At 40.3% G+C, this 21,985-nt stretch overlaps 1 protein-coding gene across 1 annotated transcript in view; it reads right to left on the bottom strand.

Annotated features, from left to right (window-relative positions):
- LOC308051373 (zinc finger RNA-binding protein-like) overlaps positions 1 to 21,985 on the bottom strand; it is a 65,605-nt gene that overhangs the window by 27,764 nt on the left and 15,856 nt on the right. The window contains exons 3-10 of the mRNA XM_080361770.1: positions 19,428 to 19,710; positions 16,838 to 16,982; positions 10,848 to 11,066; positions 9,318 to 9,562; positions 8,150 to 8,341; positions 6,520 to 6,820; positions 4,458 to 4,645; positions 1,917 to 2,036 (exon numbers count right to left, since the gene is read on the bottom strand). Coding sequence (XP_080217896.1) covers positions 1,917 to 2,036; positions 4,458 to 4,645; positions 6,520 to 6,820; positions 8,150 to 8,341; positions 9,318 to 9,562; positions 10,848 to 11,066; positions 16,838 to 16,982; positions 19,428 to 19,710 — 1,693 coding nt within the window. The remainder of the gene's footprint in view (positions 1 to 1,916; positions 2,037 to 4,457; positions 4,646 to 6,519; positions 6,821 to 8,149; positions 8,342 to 9,317; positions 9,563 to 10,847; positions 11,067 to 16,837; positions 16,983 to 19,427; positions 19,711 to 21,985) is intronic.

The following is a 21,985-nucleotide window of genomic DNA, read 5'->3' as shown; positions in this document are numbered from 1 at the left end:
GACTGATGTTACATGTCTCATCTTTTAGCCGTTTGAAATATGTACATGTTTCTATTGATATTTTTTCAAGTATGCTTTGTGCATCTGCTCATACTAGTGAAAAAAGCAAGGATGTTCAGTGCCGCTGGACCCACTGCTTTGCTATGCTGGGTGTGCCACAACAGATTAAAACTGACAACGGTCCTGGCTGCACTGCCAGATCCATGCAATATTTTTAATAGCAATGGGGTGTGTCGCATGTCACAGGTATCCCACATTCTCCCACTGGGCAGACTATTATTGAATGGGCACATTCCACACTGAAACAGATGTTATTAAAACAAAAAAGGGGGAATATGATGCCCCAAGAACAATTAGACAATGCAACATATACTTTAAACTTTTTGAGTCGTACTATGCCTCCCTCCTCTATCGCAGCAGTGGAAAAACACTTCTGTGTTCCAGATTCACTGTCTCAGAGACCAAAGGTTTATGTTGGGATCCCCTGCACAACAGTCAATGGAAAGGGTCTGTAATCACCTGGGGGAGGGGATATGCATGTGTTCTTCTTCCAACAGGACTGAGGTGGCTTCCTGATAAATATGTTAAACCTTACTATGAGTTGGAAAAAACACGACACAGAACCCAATGCCAGAGATGCAGCACCTGTCCCTGCAGCAGAGGGCAACAAAGAAATGGAAGAGACTGAAGGAAGAGGCCAGTGATGTTACCTGGGGGCAGCTGAAGAAGTTACAAGGAAACATAGCACTATGATGGCAGCAGCAGGCCCTCTCACTCCAGTTAACACCTTCTTAGCCTATTTGGCTATCGTCTCCTGCAACAGTGCAGTAAGGTTGTTTTGAGATCATGAGTTTTGGCATGATTCCAACTGTAGAGGGAGAGCATGTATATTGGGCTTACATCGTGAATCCACTGCTTTTTAGACCTATTACATGGTGGGATCCTAAAGTTCCTCTCTCCAACAATGACACGCACTGCGTAGGTGGTGGGTGGATACCACCAGCAGGTCAGTTGCTGGAAAACAAGGATTGGATCGGATTAAATTTAATCAAACCCAACAGTATTTTGTTGAGATGCCTCCTGTATGTGTTTCTAACAAACCAATTAACTATTGTTTCATGATGTCAGAGAAGTTTTATCAACTTGTTTTATCAACAACAAGAGAATGGAGGGGTAGTTCAAGGCAAGTTTTCACTGTCTACAACTATCTGACAGAAGGTTGCAGCATGGAGGGTGTTGGTCTCTTCTCCCAAGTAGCAAGTGACAGGACAAGAGGAAATGGCTTCAAGTTGCACCAGGAGAGGTTTAGGTTGGATATTAGGAAAAAATTCTTCACTGAAAGGGTTGTCAGGCATTGGAACAGGCTGCCCAGGGAAGTGGTAGAGTCACCATTCCTGGAAATGTTTAAAAGGCATTTAGATGAGGTTCTTAGGGACATGGTTTGGTGCTAGAATTAGGTTATAGCTAGACTCAATGATCCTGAGGGTCTCTTCCAACCAAAATGATTCTATGATTCTATGAATGTTCTCTCAGGCCAGAACACCACCCCCCAAGGACGTGTAATGTATGAATGTTGTTGGGCCTGGGCTGTGAATAAGTGGGTTGGAACAAGATATGCATGAAAACGTGACTGAAAACAGTCACAAGATGAGTGTGGTGTGTTTGGAATAACAATTATTGAAAAAAACATCTTGTCTAACCTCTTGGTCCAGGCCTGCATCTGTAAACCTAAAAACTGAGAACTGCTAATAAGGAGGGCTCAACTCAGCTCAGCTCTGCCTGGTTCTGCTCTCACTGCTAACAAGAACTCTGTGTCTGTGCATCTCTGTCTATGTGTATGCATCATTCTCATCACCACAATCAGTCAGCTGACATGTGGTGGACTTTCAGATAGAAGCATCAGCATTTCTACTAACCTTATACTGAAGTCTGTGCCGCCTCCCTTTTAAGTGCATCTCCTTGGCATTAGGATCATTAAAACTGCATTCACAAAGTTTACAATGAAAGCGGATCACCTTTCCTTCATCATTTCTTACCTGGAAAATAAAGTTATAATACATTTGGATTTTTTTTTTTTTTAAAGCTGATGTAAAAATTGATCTAATTCAGTGACACTAGATGATGTCTATCCATCTGAAAACATGCAAAAAAGTTCACACACTAACTAAAAGAAGGCAAAAATAGAACTTTCACAATTCTGACAGACATGCTATTGTGTCTGGTAATGAACAAAGTTCTTCCATTCCAAACAGTCCACAGCATTAAACTTGAGCCTGGGCATACTGCGTTAAATAATTACAAACCTGTAAATGATGAAAAATTTACAGCAAACTTCATCCACGTATCTTATGCCACCCACATGAAAAATCCCCCACTGAGCTCAAAAAAATATGCACAATACAAAAATGTAAACATTTCTGCAAGCCTTTGTAGGCTCAATACCTTGTCACTCTTGGAATTACAGGCCAGTCAGCCTCACCTCAATCCCTGGGAAGGTGATGGAGCAGCTAATCCTGGAAACCATTTCTAGGTACATTAAGGACAAGAAAATCATCATCAGTAATCAGCACAACTTGAACCAAGGAGAAGTCATACTTGTTCAACTTCAGCAATGAAATGGTTGGCCTGGTAGATAAGAGGAGAGCAGATGATATTGTCTACCTGGACTTCACTAAGTCCTTTGACACTCTCACCATAATATTCTCATAGACAAGCTATTGATTTATGAGCTGAATAAGCATGCAGTGAGGTGGATTGAAATCTGGCTAACTGGCAAGGGTCACAGGATGGTGACCAGTAGAATTAAACCTAGTTGGAGGTTAGTAACTACCAGTATACTCTAGGGCTCAATAGAATCATAGAATTATTTCAGTTGGAAGAGACCCTCAGGATCATCGAGTCCAACCATAATCTAACCTAACTCTAGCACTAAACCATGTCCTAAGAACCTCATCTAAACACCTTTTAAACACCTCCAGGGATGGTTACCACTTCTCTGGGTAGCCTGTTCCAATGCCTGACAACCCTTTCAGTGAAGAATTTTTTCCTAATATCCAAACTAAACCTTCCCTGGTGCAACTTGAGGCCGTTTCTCTTGTCCTATCACTTGCTACCTGGTGAAGAGACCAACACCCTCCATGCTACAACCTCCTTCCAGGTAGTTGTAGACAGCAACAGTTGTCTCCCCTCAGCCTCCTTTTCTCTAGGCTAAACAGCCCCAGTTCCCTCAACTGCTCCTCATAAGACTTGTGTTCCAAGCCCCTCACCAGCTTCATCGCCTCCTCTGCACTCTCTCTAGTACCTCAATGTCCTTCTTATGATGAGGGGCCCAAAACTGAACACAGTATTCAAGGTGGGGCCTCACCAGTGTCAAGTACAGTGGCACAATTGCTTTTCTAGTCCTGCTGGCCATGCTATTCCTGATGCAAGCCAAGATGCTGTTGGCCTTCTTGGCCACCTGGGCACACTGCTGGCTCATATTCAGCTGGCTGTCAATCAACATCCCCAGGTCCCTTTCTGCCAGGCAGCTTTCCAGCCACTCTTCCCTGAGCCTGTAGCACTGCCTGGACTTGTTATGATCCAAGTGCAGGACCTGGCCCTTGGCCTTCTTAAACCTCATACAATTGGCTTCAGCCCAATGATGCAGCTGGTCCAGATCCCTCTATATAGCCTTCCTACCCTCCAGCAGATCAACACTCCCACCCAATTATGTGTCATCTGCAAACTTACTAAGGGTACACTCAATCCCCTCATCCAGATCATTGATAAAGAGATTAAACAGAACTGGCCCCAATACTGAGCCCTGGGGAACACCACTCGTGACCAGCCGCCAACTGGATTTGGCTCTGTTCACCACGACTCTTTGGGCCTGGCCCTCCAACCAGTTCTTTATCCATTGCACAGTACACCCATCCAGGCCATGAGCTGCCAACTTCTCCAGTAGAATTCTGTGGGATACGGTGTCAAAGGCCTTGCTGAAGTCTAAGTACACAACATCCACAGCCTTTCCCTCATCTGCTAGTTGGGTCACCTTGTCATAGAAGGAGATCAAGTTGGTCAAACAGAACCTGCCTTTCATAAACCCATGTTGACTGGGCCTGATCATATGGTTCTCTTGGATGTCCCATGTGATGTTACTCAGGATGATGTGCTCCATGACCTTCCTCACCACCAAGGTGAGACTGACAGGTGTTTAGTTCCCCAGATCCTCCTTCTAGCCCTTCTTGTAGATGGGCATCATGTTAGCCAACTTCCAGTCAACTGGGACTTCCCCAGTTAGCCAAGATTGCTGATAGATAATGTAAAGTGGCTTAGTGATTAGGTGGCCCTGCTTCAGCAGGATTGGAGCCCCAGATGACCTCCAGAAGTCCCTTTCAACCCCAACCCTACTGCGATTTTCTCATGTTCAATAGATTTTGACTAAAATAGTTAAATAATCCACATTTTCATCTCAATACCTCCTCCACGTAGTCATGGCCCACTGGCTGGACATCAGTTTGCAAGGTAGCAAAACTCATAGGAGTCACTTGTTCAGCTGCTGTGTCTGGTTTTACTTCTTGTGTTTGTACTGTAGCAGCAGTTTTAACACTTTCAGCTGATTTCATTTCTTCCAGTTTACTTCCTGTTGCCTGAAGCTTATTACCACCTACAAATCAAAAAAGTTAAAACTCTAACTTTCATAAAATGAGAATATGATTGCATATAATACACAAACTGAAGAGTTTATTTGCAAGTATCAATGTTCTGGCAAAAGCATTATCAATCTTAAAATTAGTTAAAATATTTTAAAAATAAACTTTAAAAAAACCTTTTTAAGTGTAACGAAAAGTTAAGCAGTTTTTTTTTATTTTAGCAATAAAAACTTTTGCTTTATATAGCTGCAATTTTCATCATTCATTTTTATGCTTTTTCAAAAGAGATAGGACTGAATGAGAACAAATCAGCAAACATACTTCCATCATATCTTATTTTTTGTCATCAAATTATTTTTATAAATGGATCTTAAAAAGTACTTCAAAACCTTATAATATTTGTATTAAGAAAGACAGTATATTCTCAGTGTTGCAACTGCATAGGTCTTTCCTACTCTGATAGCTTACTGTTGAACAACTGTTTCCTACCTCTAAAGTCTGTCATGCTTATTTCAAAAGTTTCCATTGTTAAGATTTCCAGTGTTAACAAGGATGTTTTAGTTGCCCAGTTATCAACTGCCAACCTACTGCAGGTTGCTTTAACAGTCCAGTCTAGTCTGTAAACTGAAATTCGGACCAACTAGACTATAAACTGCAATATTCCAACAGCTACTATTAGGTTGGTGCAAAAGTAATTGCGGTTTTGGACCATGAATTTGAAATCATTATAATTAGGCTCAAACACATCTTTATTAATCAAAATAAGAACCATTACAGACAATACAGTTTTGCCAATGAGAAATAGGCTTGTTTATTCCTGTAGTGTAAAAATCTGTGCTTTGGGATTCAACGAACACTTGGAAAGCATTTTCTGCATCCTGCTGATTGTGGAAGCGCTTTCCCTCCAAAAACTTGTTGAGATGCTTGAATACATGGTAACCAGTTGGCGAGAGGTCAAGTGAATATGGCAGATGAGGCAAAACTTCGTAGCCCAATTAATTCAACTTTTGAAGTGTTGGTTGTGCAACATGCACGACACAGTAACACTTCAAAATTACATTTTTTTTTAATTTTTCGGTCAGCTCCTGAAGCACCCACTTAGAGCTTTTTCACCTTTCTAATTTGCTTCAAATGCCAGACGACCATGTAAAGGTCAACACTGCGTCCTTCGGCAACTTCTCGTGTAGTTGTAAGAGGATCAGCTTCAACAACGATTGCTCTTAATTGGTCATTGTCAAATTCCAATGACTGGCCACTATGCTCCTCTCATCTTCAAGGCTCTCGTCTCCTTTGCAAAACTTCTTGAACCACCACTGCACTGTATATTTGTTCGTTAGCAGTTGTTGGGCCAAATGCCTTGTTGATGCTGTGCATTGTCTCCACTGCTTTATGACCTATTTTGAACTCAAATAAGAAAAATGGCTTGAATTTGCTTTTTGTCTAACATCATTTCCATAGTCTAAAGTAAATCTAAAATAAACAGCAAGTAAGAAGTCAGTAGCAAAGAAACAAAGCGAGAAAGGTGCATTAAAATGATGTATGATATAACCACATTTCTTTAAGAATGTATTCCAATATCTAACAGCAAATTCCAACAAAGCAAAAAACGCAATTACTTTTGCATCAACCTAATACATAAGAAATCAAAGCTGGGAGGCTTCTTATGAAGGTGGGAGAAGCTTCCAAGAGAGGTCAGGTGGAGACAAAAGGGCAGAAAACACTATAAATTGTGAAGCAAAACTTTTACATACATTCTTTTTTTCATCTATCAGAATTTTCTTAAACACAACAGCTGCACATGCAGTGAGTTAATTAAATATATCTGTATTTGTTGCATCGAGATTTAAAAACAAAATAGAATAGGTTAGGTTTCAAAATAAAGACTGACTTCTGTACTTGCCAACAAAGTTTATTTTTGGTGTAGATATTTTCTTTACAGCTATATTAGCAGCAGTTGCTGATGTTTTGTTGTTGGACACCATGTTAAGTGGTGCATTTGCCATGGAAGTAAGAATTTTCACTGCAGAAGATACAACAGAGGAGTTCACAGTGCTGCTGCTAATTGCTATATTTGAAGCAGAGGCAGTTGGTTTGGAAGCAGATGTGGATGTTGAGGAAGTAGCTTGGGTAACCACATTTGGTTCAGTTGAAGGAATAGGCTTGCCAAGTTTTGTGTGCAACTTTACTACCTATAAGAATAAAGAGAAAATCATATTATGATTTCCCTGGAATAACCATAAAAATGAACTTATACGTTATGAAAGTTTTAACAGAAACATCAATATCACTAAAAAATAAAAAAAAAAATATCAATATAACTAATAAGTGTTTTTTGTAAAGAAGCAATAAATCTGAGACAAGAAAAAAGGACATGTAAAAGTTCTTGTCATCTGTAACAGGAAATAGTTATCTCAAATTATTTATTTCCGTTAGAAATTTAGACACTTACTCCAAAAGCTGTGTAGACAAGAACAGAAAGCCAATAAACTCACAAGCCAGTAAAACTCAAGGAAACGTTCTGCTCAAACTGTTTCAAATTGTTTCAACGTGACTATTTTGTTGTCTGGTTGCTTTTTTTTCTCCCTCCAGAAAGTGTAGCATATTGAACATTTTGGTTCCAAATCATATTTTAAAATAAGAGTTATTTAATTCAGATTCAACAACACTGTCTCTTTTGATCACTGCATTTAAAAAGTATCTATATTCAAAGTTTTTCCGGGTTACCTAGCAAAACTGAAGATATTCCTTAGACAAAGGTTTTCTTTTCTCTGTATAATATAATACTCTATCTTTTATTGACACTAATCTTTCCAGAGTTATGAGGAAAATCTGTAATATCTAAACACACATTCTACACTGCCATGCCATTTACTACTGTATGGCCAAATTTAAAGCACAGGTCACAGGGTTCACAGTGCAGCCCACAGTCTTTATTTCACAATGCCCACCTAACTGCACCCAGACAGTAGGGAAAACATGCTTAACAAAACTCTTCCAAACGTACTCATTACAAAGTCTACTACAGGACATCGTTCCTCGCTCCCATATGCCAATTTTCTTTGCAAGATATACCAAAAAGTGATGCATAATAGTCCTGTCCCTTAGCACTGACTCAGAGTTTCAAAGCACACTGAGAGCTTCACAGCACCAGACAAATAAGAAGAATGTCAAGAAAAGTCTTGAAAAGAGTTAGGGGGCACAAGCATGCTATTGCATGTCCTCATTGATGCTTTTCCCCATCTTACTCTACACCTTCTTCCTACAATTTACATACTTTGTCCAATACATCCTCTTCTCATTGAGGCCATGGCAATATTTTTCCCCTCTTTCTCCCAACGAGGTCCTTCTAATAGTGAGCTTAAAAATAAGTTTGAATCGAAAACCAGAACTAAACATCTTTAAACAAAATAATTCAAATTATATTGTTTCCACGTATTTTCTCCTCTCCAAGATGAGATAAAATGATGGAAAGAAATATATGACTGACTTGTATAATAAGGACAAGAGAAAGTTCTTACTTTCTGATGCTTGGCTCCACGGATATGGGCAGCATAAGCATCTGCTCCTGTACAAGACACATCACAAAGCTCACAGCGCAACTGATTCTGAGTTCCACGAGCAGAAGTGCTGCTGTTATTGGTGTTCTGGGAAGCTTTTAATGCTGCTTCTTTCTTTTTGTGTTTCTGACCTTCTAAGTGTTCTTTATAAGTCTGTTTAAATTAACAATACACGCACAATAAGCTGTCTTTGTACTGTTCATTCATCACTCGTGAATACATGCAATACAGAACATAACAAAACATGCTTTGTATGATAAATACTTCCTACACTGAACATTTCTTCTATATGACATACTCTAAGGCATAAGCAAGCCACTTTTAAGACCAAGAAATTTTCTTCACCACCAGGATTCCACTTCGAGGTAATACAATATGGTCTCTACCTTTTCACTTCCTCAATCAAGTACCGGTCAACGGATATTACCATTGAAAGCTTGATAAAAGATCAGAAAACTCTGTCTCAGTTGCAGTTTTCTGCACTGCATTGAATTACTTTGATTTTGAATTTTCCTCAAAATGCAAGACCACAGTTATTAAATGTATCCAGAGAACTAAAACAATAAATTCAAAAGGTGGTAGCGCATAAAGCTGTGCTGAAAATGAAATGCAGAAGTTGCTATTGGTTCCTATACCAATACAGGCAATCTATAGTGCAGATAGGGTGGGAAATAATGACAAACTTACCTAAAGAGCAAGAACTGTTTTGCCAAACACACAAACACTCTGCATCTACTTTTTATGCACTTGTACCCACTGTGAAACTAAACTGTGATGCTGGAATACAATGAAGAATAAATTTTCAGGCTTACCATTCACAAAGTTTTTTTTTTTTAGAAGAAGTATTTTCTAGGAAGTTTGCTATGCTAAAAAAGCAATTCGAATTCAAAGCTTAGAATACTTCTGGACTCCAAAGCACAGCTGAAGATTCTCTGTACAAGTTAAGGGGATACATCTTTTTGTCTTCTCATAGGACCCTGTTCTATAATAGCACACATTTTCATTTAATTATTCCTTTACTAAAAGTACAGAATCAGGTATTTAAAGTTAATATTCTTAAAGGGGTTGTCTTTTTAGCTGAAAAAATTATGACTAAAGTGTATAGCAGAATATTACATAATACAGGTACCTGTGGTCCAGCACAGCTGATCTTACATATATCACAGTAGTGGATCTGGGGTGGTTTGGGAGGTTGCTTTGGTTTCGGTTGCTTATTTTGGAATGGTGCCTTTTTAGTAAAGGTAGTCCCTGTCCAAGCAGCTGTTGCAGCAGCTGCAGCAGCTGCAGCCACTGCCTGTTTCTGTTGCTGCTGCTGCTGGTAATAGGACGATGCAGCTGAATACGCTGCAGCTTCATAGCCTGAATAAGACGTACCTCAAAGATTAAAATAAAATAAATGTTACATCACTGTACATCGTGTATCAATTACATAATACACTAATTCCAAGCATGTTGCATAATAGAGTTGGGGGGGTGCAAGGCAGGATATAAATGATTTATTGAGTTAGGCAGTCTGAATTTTTCTTGATGTTTCATAGTACACAAATACATAGCATACCCACTTGTATCAGGAATATATTTGATTTCAGATAAATCTTTGTAGACACACAGTTATGTTAGATACATCAAAGCATCCCTAAAGCATATGTGAAATTTCCTGGTATATCTGGTAAGACCGCATATGATGTAACAAGAATTTTAATAACAGATTTATCAAAAGCCACTTAAAGTAAGCAGTCTTACAGAACCAGATTTACTGTTAAAGTCCCAAAATGAAAAGGAGGACAGATATTACGCAGAGGAAAAGAGAAAAAAAAAAGAAGATAAAAGACAGAATGGCTAGTGCTATTAGATTCTATTTCAGTGATTTAAATTGTTTTAGTACAGAGAAGCTGCTTACCCACTAAAACCTCTGCAGCACACCCTGTCTACACACTCCTTGATTTCTACTATCAAAGTTTAATAAATCAAGGAAACTGGGCTTTCATGTCTTTGAGCCAGTTTTCCCATAAACTTTCTACATCTACTGGTTCAACTATTTTAATCCTCTGGTCAGGCTCTGTTTCAAGGAAGTCTTAAAATCCATTTTTAAATGTAAAACAAACAAAAAATGTTCAAGGTACCTATAATATGCCAGTTGATTACCATCTGGCCATAATATTAATATCTTTTCATCTTAAACTGCTTTTTGAATTTCTCATGTTTGAAGGAAAGTCTTTTTTTAGCATTCTCCTCCCATTTTGGGTCAAGACAACTCAAACTTAGAAGATTTATATTAGACTGCTCCTCCTTGTCTCTGTAACTGCTGCTCGATGGCAGGATGTTCCCAGTTTCCCTGGGTTATATTTATGTGGATGTGTTTGCTTATTTTTTCTATCTCCATCCTTTCTCTCGAAACCTTACAGTAAGCCACAAAACACAGTGCACACATAGCAAAGCAGACACTTAGTATATTCTCACATGTAACAAAATAGACATATACAAACAAACTACTTTTAAAGATACATCAAAATATTTTGCCATTATAATGATTTAACTGGTTGATACTTCTCAGTAGACTATGATATAATTGCACACAAACTGCTCAAATTCTGAATATTTAAATCCTCTCTCGTAAAAACTGCAAAGATCCCAGCAACATAATATGCAAAAATCTTACCAGAGTAAGTAACAGCTGTTGCACTGTATGTTGCACTTTGAGTATAGGATGGAACAACAGTAGCCGCAGCTGCTACTGGCTGCACAGTAGAGGATACTGGATATATAGAAAATGTAGTTGTTGCTGGACTTGGGGTTGCAGGTTTTATAGCTGTCACTTGTCGTGTTTGCTGGGCTTGGGTATACTGAGTTGCCCCTTGGCTATATCCTGCTTTTGGAGCTAATTAGGATAGAAAATAGAAATGTACAAACATTGATATGTTTTAGTTGAATGAAATGCAAACCATAGTAAGAGATGCTTAATGATATGCTGGGGAATAAACAAATAACAAGTGTTTTTTGTTTTAGTTTGGTTGGTTTTTGCCACCTCGTGGTGGTGTGTGTTTTTTGGTGGTTTTTTTTTGTTTGGTTTTTTTTTTTTTTTTTTTTTTTTTTTTTTTTTTTACAGTAATGGTTATGCATCACCAACCATACATCGCACAAGTAAGCCTCAGACTTATTTATATATTTTTAACTGTGCTGCCATGTTTTTAAATAACCTTCTCTTGGAATGGTTTTACCAGAGTACACTAAATCAAAATACATGTAAACTTTCCTATTACTTCTAATTATCATAAAAAACCCACCACTGACTTTTTGAACCTACAAGTACATTTTGAGTGTATTTAACTATCTTTGAAGTTTAGATTGTTATTATTTATAGCAATGTCAGAAAAATATTCAAGTTATAGGCAAAGTAAATTTTCACAGAATCACAGAATGGAGTTGGAAGGGACATCTGGAAATCATCTAGTCCAACCCACCTGCCAAAGCAGGTTCACCTAGAGTAAATCGCACAGGAACGCGTCCAGGTGAGTTCTGAATGTCTCCAGAGAAGGAGACTCCACAACTTCTCTGGGCAGCCTGTTCCAGTACTCTGGCATCCTCAAAGTAAAGTAGTTTCTCCTCATATTCAGATAGAACCTCCTATGCTTCAGTCTGTGCCTGTTGCCCCTCATCCTATTGTTGGGCATCACTGAGAGGAGTCTGGTCTCATCCTTAACATATTTATAAGCATTGATAAGATCCCCTCTCAGCCTTCTCTTCTCCAGGCTGAACAAACCCAGCTCTCTGAGTATTTCCTCATAAGAAAGATGCTCCAGACCTCTGATCATCTTCACAGCCCACCAGTAGACTTCCTCCAGTAATTCCTTGTTGCCATGAAAGCGGCTGATCTCGCAAGAAAGGCTGATGCGGAAGATGTGTTGCCAGGACCAAGCAGGGGAGATTTAAATGCCCTCCCAGGGAGTGCAGGCGACCAGGGCCAGCAAACGGGGTTGAAGCAGTTAGTGCAGCAGTTTGCACAGGCAGTTTAAGCAGGCAGGGAAGCTCAAGTGATTTACCTCACTTGGTGGTTGTCACCCTCGCAAAAGTATCCGACCACAGTATCCACTCAGGGCAAAGGTAAATACTTTGCACTTAACAGCACAGAGGTAGCAACCCAGACAGAGCTGCCATGGGAACATGCAGCCACCCAGACCTCAGGCTGCAAAGCATGTCAGAGCCTTTCACTGGTATGGAGTGGTAATAGAGAAAACAGTTGTGTGAGGTGTGAGCAGGTAGATGACCTGCTCAGCCTGGTAGAAGAGCTGAGAGAGGAGGTGGAAAAGTTGAAAAGCATCAGGGAGTTGGAAAAGGAAACCGACCGGTGGGATCAAGCTCTGGTCACCCAGGGGCAAGTAAGGCCAGCAAAAAAGAAACAAAGACCAAGGGAGTCCCATCTCCTCCCCTTGCCTGACTGAAGAAGGCAGGCCAAGGGAAAGGAATGAATGGAAGCAAGTCTACACTCGGGGTGGCAGGAGAAACACCCCTCTATCCACCCCACCTTCTCAGATGCCTCTGTCCAACAGGCATGAGGCTCAGGATGTAGAATGCATCAACCAGAGGAATAAGGGGAAATGGCAGCAAGTTCCTGCTCTGTGTAGAAGAAAGAGGATTCCTAATGTGACTACGCCACCCTCCCAGGTTCCCTTGCAAAACAGGTATGAGGCCTTGAAAGTAGAACCAAACAATAACACTGAAGGAGGCGGTTCCACTAAGTTGGAGGTGCCACAGAGGATAAGTCACCCCCTGCACCCTCCATCAAAACAGATCCCACCAAGGAAAAAAAAAATAAAAAAATGCAGGTTGTGTTGTAGGAGACTCCCTTCTAAAGGGAACAGAAGGCCCTATAGGCAAGCCGGACCCACTTGTTAGCGAAGTCTGCTGCCTCCCTGGGGCCAGCATTAAAGACGTAAAAAGGAAACTTCCTGCCCTGGTTAGGCCCTCAGACTACTACCCACTAATAATTTTTCAGGTAGGCAGCGATGAAAGCAAAAAGGGAAAACTGAAGATGATCAAGAGAGACTTCAGGGCCTTGGGATGACTGATCAAGGGTTCAGGAACACAAGTAGTGTTCTCCTCTATCCCCACAGTTCCAGGGTACGATGAGAAAAGACACAGCAGATCAATACCTGGCTGCAGGACTGATATCGCAGGCTGAATTTTGGGGTTTTTGATCACCGGCCAGCTTACATGGTACCTGGCCTGCTAGCAATAAAGGGGATCCATCTGTCTCAAAATGGGAAAAGGATCCTGGGGCAGGAGTTAGCAGGACTTCTTAAGAAGGCTTTAAACTAGATTTGAAGGAGGAAGAAACCAGGTGTGGCAGAGGCATGCCCAAGGGTGACATGCCAGCATTAGAGGGTAGTGCTAGTGAGGCCCTTACGTCTGCCATCCCAGTGGAATCAACGGCTCAGCTGAAGTGCATCTATACGAATGCACGCAGCTTGGGCAACAAACAGGAGGAGCTGGAAGCCCTTGTGCAGCAGAGAAACTATGATTTAACTGCCATCTCAGAAACATGATGGGATGACTCCCATAACTGAAGTGCTGCAATGGATGGTTATAAACTCTTCAAAAGGAATAAGCAAGGAAGGAGAGGAGATGGGGTAGCCACGTATGTTAGGGAGGGTTTTGATTGTATGGAACTTGAGGAGGGTGATGATAGGGTTGAGTGTCTATGGGTAAGAATCAAGGGGAAGGGCAACAAGGCAGACATCCTGGTTGGGGACTGCTACAGACCACCCAACCAGGATGAAGAGGCAGATGAAATATTTTGCAAGCAGCTGGGAGAAGTCTCCTGATTGCTAGCCCTTGTTCTTATGGGGAACTCCAACCTACCAGATGTCTGCTGGAAATACAACACAGCAGACAGGAAGCAGGCTAGAAGTACATGGAAGACAACTTCCTAACACAGCTGGTTAGTGAGCCTACGTGGGAAGGAGCCCCACTGGAGCTGTTGTTTGTAAATAGAGAAGGACTTATGGGCAACATGTCAGTTGGAGGTTGCCTTGGGTATAGCAACCATGAAATAATTGAGTTTACTATCCTTGGAGAAGTTAGAAGGGTGATGAGCAGAACTGCTACTTCGGACTTCCCAAGGGCAGACTTAGGCCTGTTCAGAAGGCTGGTTGGTAGAGTCCCTCGGGAGGCACTCCTGAAAGACAAAGGAGTCCAGGAAGGCTGATCTTTCTTCAAGAAGGTTATCTTAGAGTCACAGGAGCAAGCTGTCCCCATGTGCCAGAAGGCAAGCTGGCAGGGAAGAAAGCCAGCCTGGCTGAATAAAAAGCTGCAGCTGGAACTTAGGAATAAAAAGAGAATTTATAACCTTTAGAAGGAAGGGGAGGCCACTCAAGAAGAATACAAGAATTTTGTGAGGTTACGCAGGCAGAAAATTAGAAGGGCCAAACCCCAACTAGAGCTGAGCCTGATTACTGCTATGAAAGGCAATAAGAAATGTTTCTATAAATATATTAGCAACAAGAGGAGGATAAAGGAGAATCTCCATCCCCTGATGGATGCAGAGGGAAACATAGTGACAGAAGATGAGGGAAAGGCTGAGGTACTAAATGCCTTCTTTGCCTCCATCTTTAATAGTCAGAACAGTTATGCACCAGGTACTCAGCCCCCTGAGCCAGAAGACAGGGATGGGGAGCAGAATGAAGCCCAAACAATCCAAGGGAAAATGGTTAGCAACCTACTACGCCACTTGGACACCCACAAGTCTATAGGGCCAGATGGGATACACCCAAGGGTGCTGAGGGAGCTGGCAGAGGTGATCACTGAGCTACTTTCCATCATCTGTCAGCAATCTTGGCTAACTGGGGAGGTTCCAGTTGACTGGAAGTTGGTGAATGTGACACCCATCCACGAAAAGGGCCGGAAGGACAATCTGGGGAACTACAGCCCTGTCAGTCTGACTTCGGTGCTGGGCAAAGTCACAGAGCAGATCATCTTGAATACCATCACACAGCACATCCAAAAGAACCATATGATCAGGCCCAGTCAACATGGGTTTATGAAAGGCAGGTTCTGTTTGACCAACTTGATCTCCTTCTATGACAAGGTGACCCAACTAGCAGATGAGGGAAAGGCTGTGGATGTTGTGTACTTAGACTTCAGCAAGGCCTTTGACACCGTATCCCACAGAATTCTACTGGAGAAGTTGGCAGCTCATGGCCTGGATGGGTGTACTGTGCAATGGATAAAGAACTGGTTGGAGGGCCAGGCCCAAAGAGTCGTGGTGAACAGAGCCAAATCCAGTTGGCGGCTGGTCACGAGTGGTGTTCCCCAGGGCTCAGTATTGGGGCCAGTTCTGTTTAATCTCTTTATCAATGATCTGGATGAGGGGATTGAGTGTACCCTTAGTAAGTTTGCAGATGACACATAATTGGGTGGGAGTGTTGATCTGCTGGAGGGTAGGAAGGCTATATAGAGGGATCTGGACCAGCTGCATCATTGGGCTGAAGCCAATTGTATGAGGTTTAAGAAGGCCAAGGGCCAGGTCCTGCACTTGGATCATAACAAGTCCAGGCAGTGCTACAGGCTCAGGGAAGAGTGGCTGGAAAGCTGCCTGGCAGAAAGGGACCTGGGGATGTTGATTGACAGCCAGCTGAATATGAGCCAGCAGTGTGCCCAGGTGGCCAAGAAGGCCAACAGCATCTTGGCTTGCATCAGGAATAGCATGGCCAGCAGGACTAGAAAAGCAATTGTGCCACTGTACTTGACACTGGTGAGGCCCCACCTTGAATACTGTGTTCAGTTTTGGGCCCCTCATCATAAGAAGGACATTGAGGTACTAGAGAGAGTGCAGAGGAGGCGATGAAGCTGGTGAGGGGCTTGGAACACAAGTCTTATGAGGAGCAGTTGAGGGAACTGGGGCTGTTTAGCCTAGAGAAAAGGAGGCTGAGGGGAGACAACTGTTGCTGTCTACAACTACCTGGAAGGAGGTTGTAGCATGGAGGGTGTTGGTCTCTTCACCAGGTAGCAAGTGATAGGACAAGAGGAAACGGCCTCAAGTTGCACCAGGGGAGGTTTAGTTTGGATATTAGGAAAAAATTCTTCACTGAAAGGGTTGTCAGGCATTGGAACAGGCTGCTCAGGGAAGTGGTAGATTCACCATCCCTAGAGGTATTTAAAAGGCATATAGACGAGGTTCTTAAGGACATGGTTTAGTGCTAGATTTAGATTAGGTCATGTTTGGACTCAGTCCTGAGGGTCTCTTCCAACTGAAATGATTCTATGATTCTTAAACTGGAGAGCCCAAAACTCAACACAATACTCCAGACACAGCCTCCCCAGGGCACAGTAGAGGGGGAGAATAACCTCCCTTGACCTGCTGGTCACACTTTTCTTAATGCACCCCAGGATACCATTGGCCTTCTTGGCCAGAAGTGCACATTGCTGGCTCATGGTCAGCCTGTTGTCCACCAGGACTCCCAGGAACAGCTGCTTTCCAGTGGGTCATCCCCTAACCTTTACTGGTGCATAGGATTTTTCTACACTTTGACAAGAGTTATATGTCAAAAAAAAAAAATGGATAATGTGAAATATTCAGGAGACATATTTTTAAGTTATTAAAGTAGTATACAGACTGTGTATAATGACTGGTGTTTAAATCATGTCACCCACCTGTCTGGTAGTATGATTCAGCTACTGAAGGTTGAGGCTGGGCAGCAGCAGCCACAGCTGCAGCAGTCCCTGTCAGTTGTTGATAGTATTGCTTGCTGTCATAAGCTACAGCTGGGGCAGTAGATCTAACATAAGAATATGAATCCTAAAAATTAAAAAAAGCAAATTTCTCCTTAAGTATACATCTGGAATAATAAAAATCATTAGTAGAGTCAAAGAATTTTCTTCCATTCTACTACAGTAGATTTAAAAAAAAAAAGTTACAGAAATGGTATATACTAATATATGCATTAAAGAAATTAAATTCATGTTTATAGATACTTCAGGCCTGAAGACAACTCTGGTGGCCTTCTTTAGACTTAATATAGGAATTGAACTCATGCTACTAAATCACTTTGACTTCCAAATTATTTTTTGTTACCAAAAAGCAACTATTCTCACTATTTTTTCATTATGACTATCAGATTACATTCCTGTAAAATATGAAGGAAAAAAACACCACAGATCTCCATAAACCACAATAAATTCACAAGTTCACAAACATGACCCTTTATTGGCTTTAAAAATCCTATCATCAACAATACTTTTATTGGTTATAGTTTTTAGAGTATGAAAGCGATACTTTTAAATCCTTCTTTACTTTTTGGTATATCAACTGTTCCAGTGGGGAACCATATCTGGTTTATAAGGGCAAGGCAAGTAGCCCATTCAAAACTTCCAGAACTCAGAAAATGGTTAGGAAGCTTAGAAGGGAAGGGCTTGGAAGACACCATATGCATGTACATATATACTCCCATCTATACCATATTTACGGTAAAGCATAAAGAGTTGATCAACTGAGTGGTAGCAAGGCATGAACTACATTAGCCAAACTGTAGTAATGTACACAATTTATTTTTATTTCAAAGAAATATAACAAAAAAATCTCTTTTCCATCCAACCTGTCTAAGTAGAATTATTTTTCTTAAGTTCAAGGGACTCTCTTCTGTCTGAATGCATCTAATAACTGATTAGTTTAATAACCTTGTAACTATGAGTAAACACGCTACTGGAAAGACTCCTACGTTTCAATTCATTATCATATGTAACAAATTACAAAGGCCATACAAATTAATTTATACAGCAACAGTATAGTCCTTTTAAAAAACCAAAAATACTAATTAGAATCTAGATAATACCCTGCTAAGTTTAGGACTAAAAAGTTAAAGAACTGTTGCGAGGGACATACTATTTCAATGTCCTCTGTCTCATAGTAAATGCACACTTTAACTATGAGCCATGCCATAAGAGTTTGAGAACTCTTGTGCATAAACACACCAGCCTAGAAATAGCCACTGAAGACTGACTAATAAATGCTAATGTAGCAAAAAATAAAAATACAAATAAAGCTCACATTTCCAATGGGAAATTACCTGGCCATGTAAAATACCTCATCTTTCTGCGTCTAAGCTGTTTGATTCAACCCAATGGGCTAAGGTTACTGATGTGCATATACGCTTGCATTCTGTGAATCTAGATAGACAAGAAAAACTGCAACTTCTCACTCTTAAAAGCTGAACAGGAGTAAACACTTATGTTAGATAAGTCCCAAGAAAACCTGTATAGACTGAATTCTTCCAACTGCAAAACTGATGCAGCACTCTGATTTGTACTGCTAAGTTTCTTTATTCCTGAACTGAAGAGGAATACAAGACACTGACAGGATGTTGTTTCGTATGACATTTAAGCTAGCTTAACAATGAGAAGTTGTCTGAGGTACCATCACATTTCTCCTCACAGCTCTACACAATACCACCTTCATCTCTTGCATTGGTACCACAACTGTGCCGAACCAAGGAAATTCTGCAGAAGCCTGTCAATCCCATGGAAACCTGCTACTACTTTTTCGGTTGGTTAGTTTTCTGTGGGATCCTTATCCTGAACTGACCCACCCAAATACTGACAACTACTAGATTCAATGCAAGGAAGTGTCAGCACAGGTCGGGGCAAGATGAAAACACACAACACTTCTCTTTTGTAGAAGCCTGTAGCCACACAAGGTTAGGCAGTGGTCTCACAAAAGGTACCCCAAACCTACCCAAAGGGTAGTTCATCTCCTAGGGTAATCTTCTATCCTCTTACATTTGGTATCAGAGCTCCTGTGGCACCCAGGAATCTTACAAGGGAACTATTTCCATCTCCCTCTAAAAACTTTTATTGGAACAGTTTTTTTCCATCTAAATCAGTTCCGTGATCCAGTTTACCACATGCCACTTGAATATTTAGGCTAGCTGAGACAAATATTTCAGCAGTAGTTCACAAAACCATTTGGAGATAAATGTCAATTCACTGCTTACTGTGTGACTGTCTAAATCTTAGCTCCTGCAGTATTACTGCTGATTATCCTCTATACGTGCCATATGTGACCGCAGTCACTTCACATTCTGTCAGTTTTAGCTACTAAGTAATTTGAGGTGCATTCAGACTTTGATTCACAGAAGACATAAATATAAACACATTCTCTTATCCAAACAGGCCTCCTCCTTTTAGCATATTAAAAAAAAAAGTTTTGGTGTTTTGGTTTTTTTTTTTTTACGTAATTTTAACACACCTGGTAATTCTGCGTAGTGACAGGAGGTGGTGGTGGTGGTGCTTCTTGTTGCCTCTGTGTATAGCCATAATCTGTAGCTGTGTGCGCTGCAGGATATCCTCCATAAGCACCAGCTGTTGCAGCAGCTGCAACAGCTACTGGAGCAGGCCTGGCTACTGCAACTGTAGCTGCTGCTGGAGCATAGGCCGCAGTAACGGTGTGCGCAGCAACTGGTGCCTGGTGGACAGTGTAGCTAGCAACTGTAGTTGGATGGGAATAAGCTACACCTGAAACTGGCTGCTGGCTATATTGGAAAAAGACAATAAGTAAATTATTAGATTAATTCAACATACTAAGCTAATGCCTAAACATTTCAATATCCCAGATTTGATTAATACTTGTCTGTTCTACAAAGAGACCTGGAGCAGCTATCATACACTTTAATGTCTTTTATTACCTCTCTTCCACTCCCATTAAAAAGGCTGTATAATTTTGAAGTTTCTGTGGATATAGACATATCACGCAGGTGATTACTTTCTTCTTAGCAAGAGGGGGTTGTTGTGTTCCATTGCTTGAAAAGAACCCAAGTTTTTAATTCAAAATAACACAGAAGTCTTACACTGTTATCTTTTCACAACCAATAAGTTTCTAAGTGGTTTAGTAGTTCTTCAATAAAGCTGTCATACCTGTCAAATTTAGAAAAATACTAATTTTCTGTGAGAGCTCATTACTGACTTGCACTTGCATGATGTTTTTCAGTAAACCATATTAAAGTAATAAGATTTTGAAGACTTTCACAAAAATTAGCTACGAACTCCTAAATTTAAGGCAGAGGCACTTTAAATACATACCTCTGATAAGGGACTTTTCCCACAAAAATTTAGAGTTATAAAAGCTGGCCCCACTCACTCATACAGAAGTCCACTGCCTCACAACATGATACATCAAAAGAACAGATAGACTGAGCAAGAAGACTTCTAACTAGAGGTCTGGCAATCTTCAGACACATGCTGAGACTAATCTGTTTCTCTTAAATTTGCAGATAAGACATTAATATGAAGCTATTTACTAAGAATGAATAAATATTAACAGTAGAAATAAAAAATGATGGCTTCAAAGGCTTAATTATTTGAACTGAAACTAGTATTATTGTCCTATACTGATCTGTAACAGTGCATTATTATTTAAAGCCTACAGTAGTTATTTTTCAACAAATAAAGTGAACAGGGCAAAATATCACTATCTGGAACAATGATATGAAATGGGAATTGAGTGATTATTCTGAATTTTTTAATATACTTCCTGCACTGCTTTTCAATAATATTTAAGAATCTCTATAGGGTTTCATATCTCCATAGCACTACTAAAAGATAATTCAAAACAAATTCCATACCTAGGTAGTACCTCCTATTTTTCAGAATAAAATAGAAAACTGAAATCTCACTTGAAGCAAACATATTCAGTGGTAAAGTGGAACTGCAGCATGGTTATGCTCAAAACCAAAAGGAACAAGAAGTTACAGTATTTTTTTTCCTAAAGACTGCAATGTTCTCTGATATAACTACCAGAAACTATTACTTTTGCAAAAGAAATTTTTATAACTCGCTTGCGTTTAGTATTTTTTTAAAGAAAAACTGATATTGTCATTTTAATTACAGCAGAAACATACAGACAAAATGTTATTATTGGACTTACATGCCTGGACTCCACCTTCTTCCCATCTTAGTCCCCTGATTGCTTAAAAGACCACTTGCATTCCATCCAAACTGAATTGAGTTGTACTCACAATTATGTTTCATTTTATTTTCAGCTTCTTAACGTAACAGTAGAAGGAATAGACCTGAACCACTCTGGTGTAGCTCCCACTACTGCTTGAAATAATTCCTCCTACTTGACATATATAGGTAGTTTCTGTGTTTTGTTAGTTTAAGTTGAGAAATCAGACTCCATCAGAAAATTCAGGAAGACTGTTTTATGATGGTAAAAGTGAATGACAATCTCTAAAATTAGGCTGCATTATCTACATATATAAAAGCACAGAAGTGTAAAATACTCAAAAGTTCTGAGATACTTCACATTATCACATGTATCTACTAAAAAAAAAAAAAATAAAAATTGAGAACACAGACTATTTAACTCAGACCGCACTTGAACACATCAACAGTCTAATACTGCCAATGAGGAAATGTCTTGGTCCATCCTATCCTCACTTCTTCCCTCCTCCCACATACCAAACCTGGCTATGCCATCCTAGTCCATCCCTAGTGCTAGTTCTGCTACTTTCCAAGCTATTCAGTGCACTGATTAAAATAATTAATCTAGCAAGAAAGTATGAGTTTTTTTTTTTGCTGGGCTCATTTTCTAACATGGTAGAAATGTTAGAAACATTGGAGCCCACAAAACAGTCTGCTGAGTGCCAGAACCCACCTAAGTTATACGTACAGAAGCAGGGGAAAAAAATGGGAGCAAAAGAACAGGGACCTGTCCTGGAAGTGTTAATTTTTGCTCTTCAAGTTACTTAAGTTACTATTAAAAATACGATACAGTGTTCACAACACACTGAGGTAACAGTATTAGTT

Source organism: Nesoenas mayeri, assembly GCF_963082525.1.
Source record: "Nesoenas mayeri genome assembly, chromosome: W".
Classification (NCBI taxonomy): domain Eukaryota; kingdom Metazoa; phylum Chordata; class Aves; order Columbiformes; family Columbidae; genus Nesoenas; species Nesoenas mayeri.
This window is presented reverse-complemented; position numbering and strand designations above follow the sequence as displayed.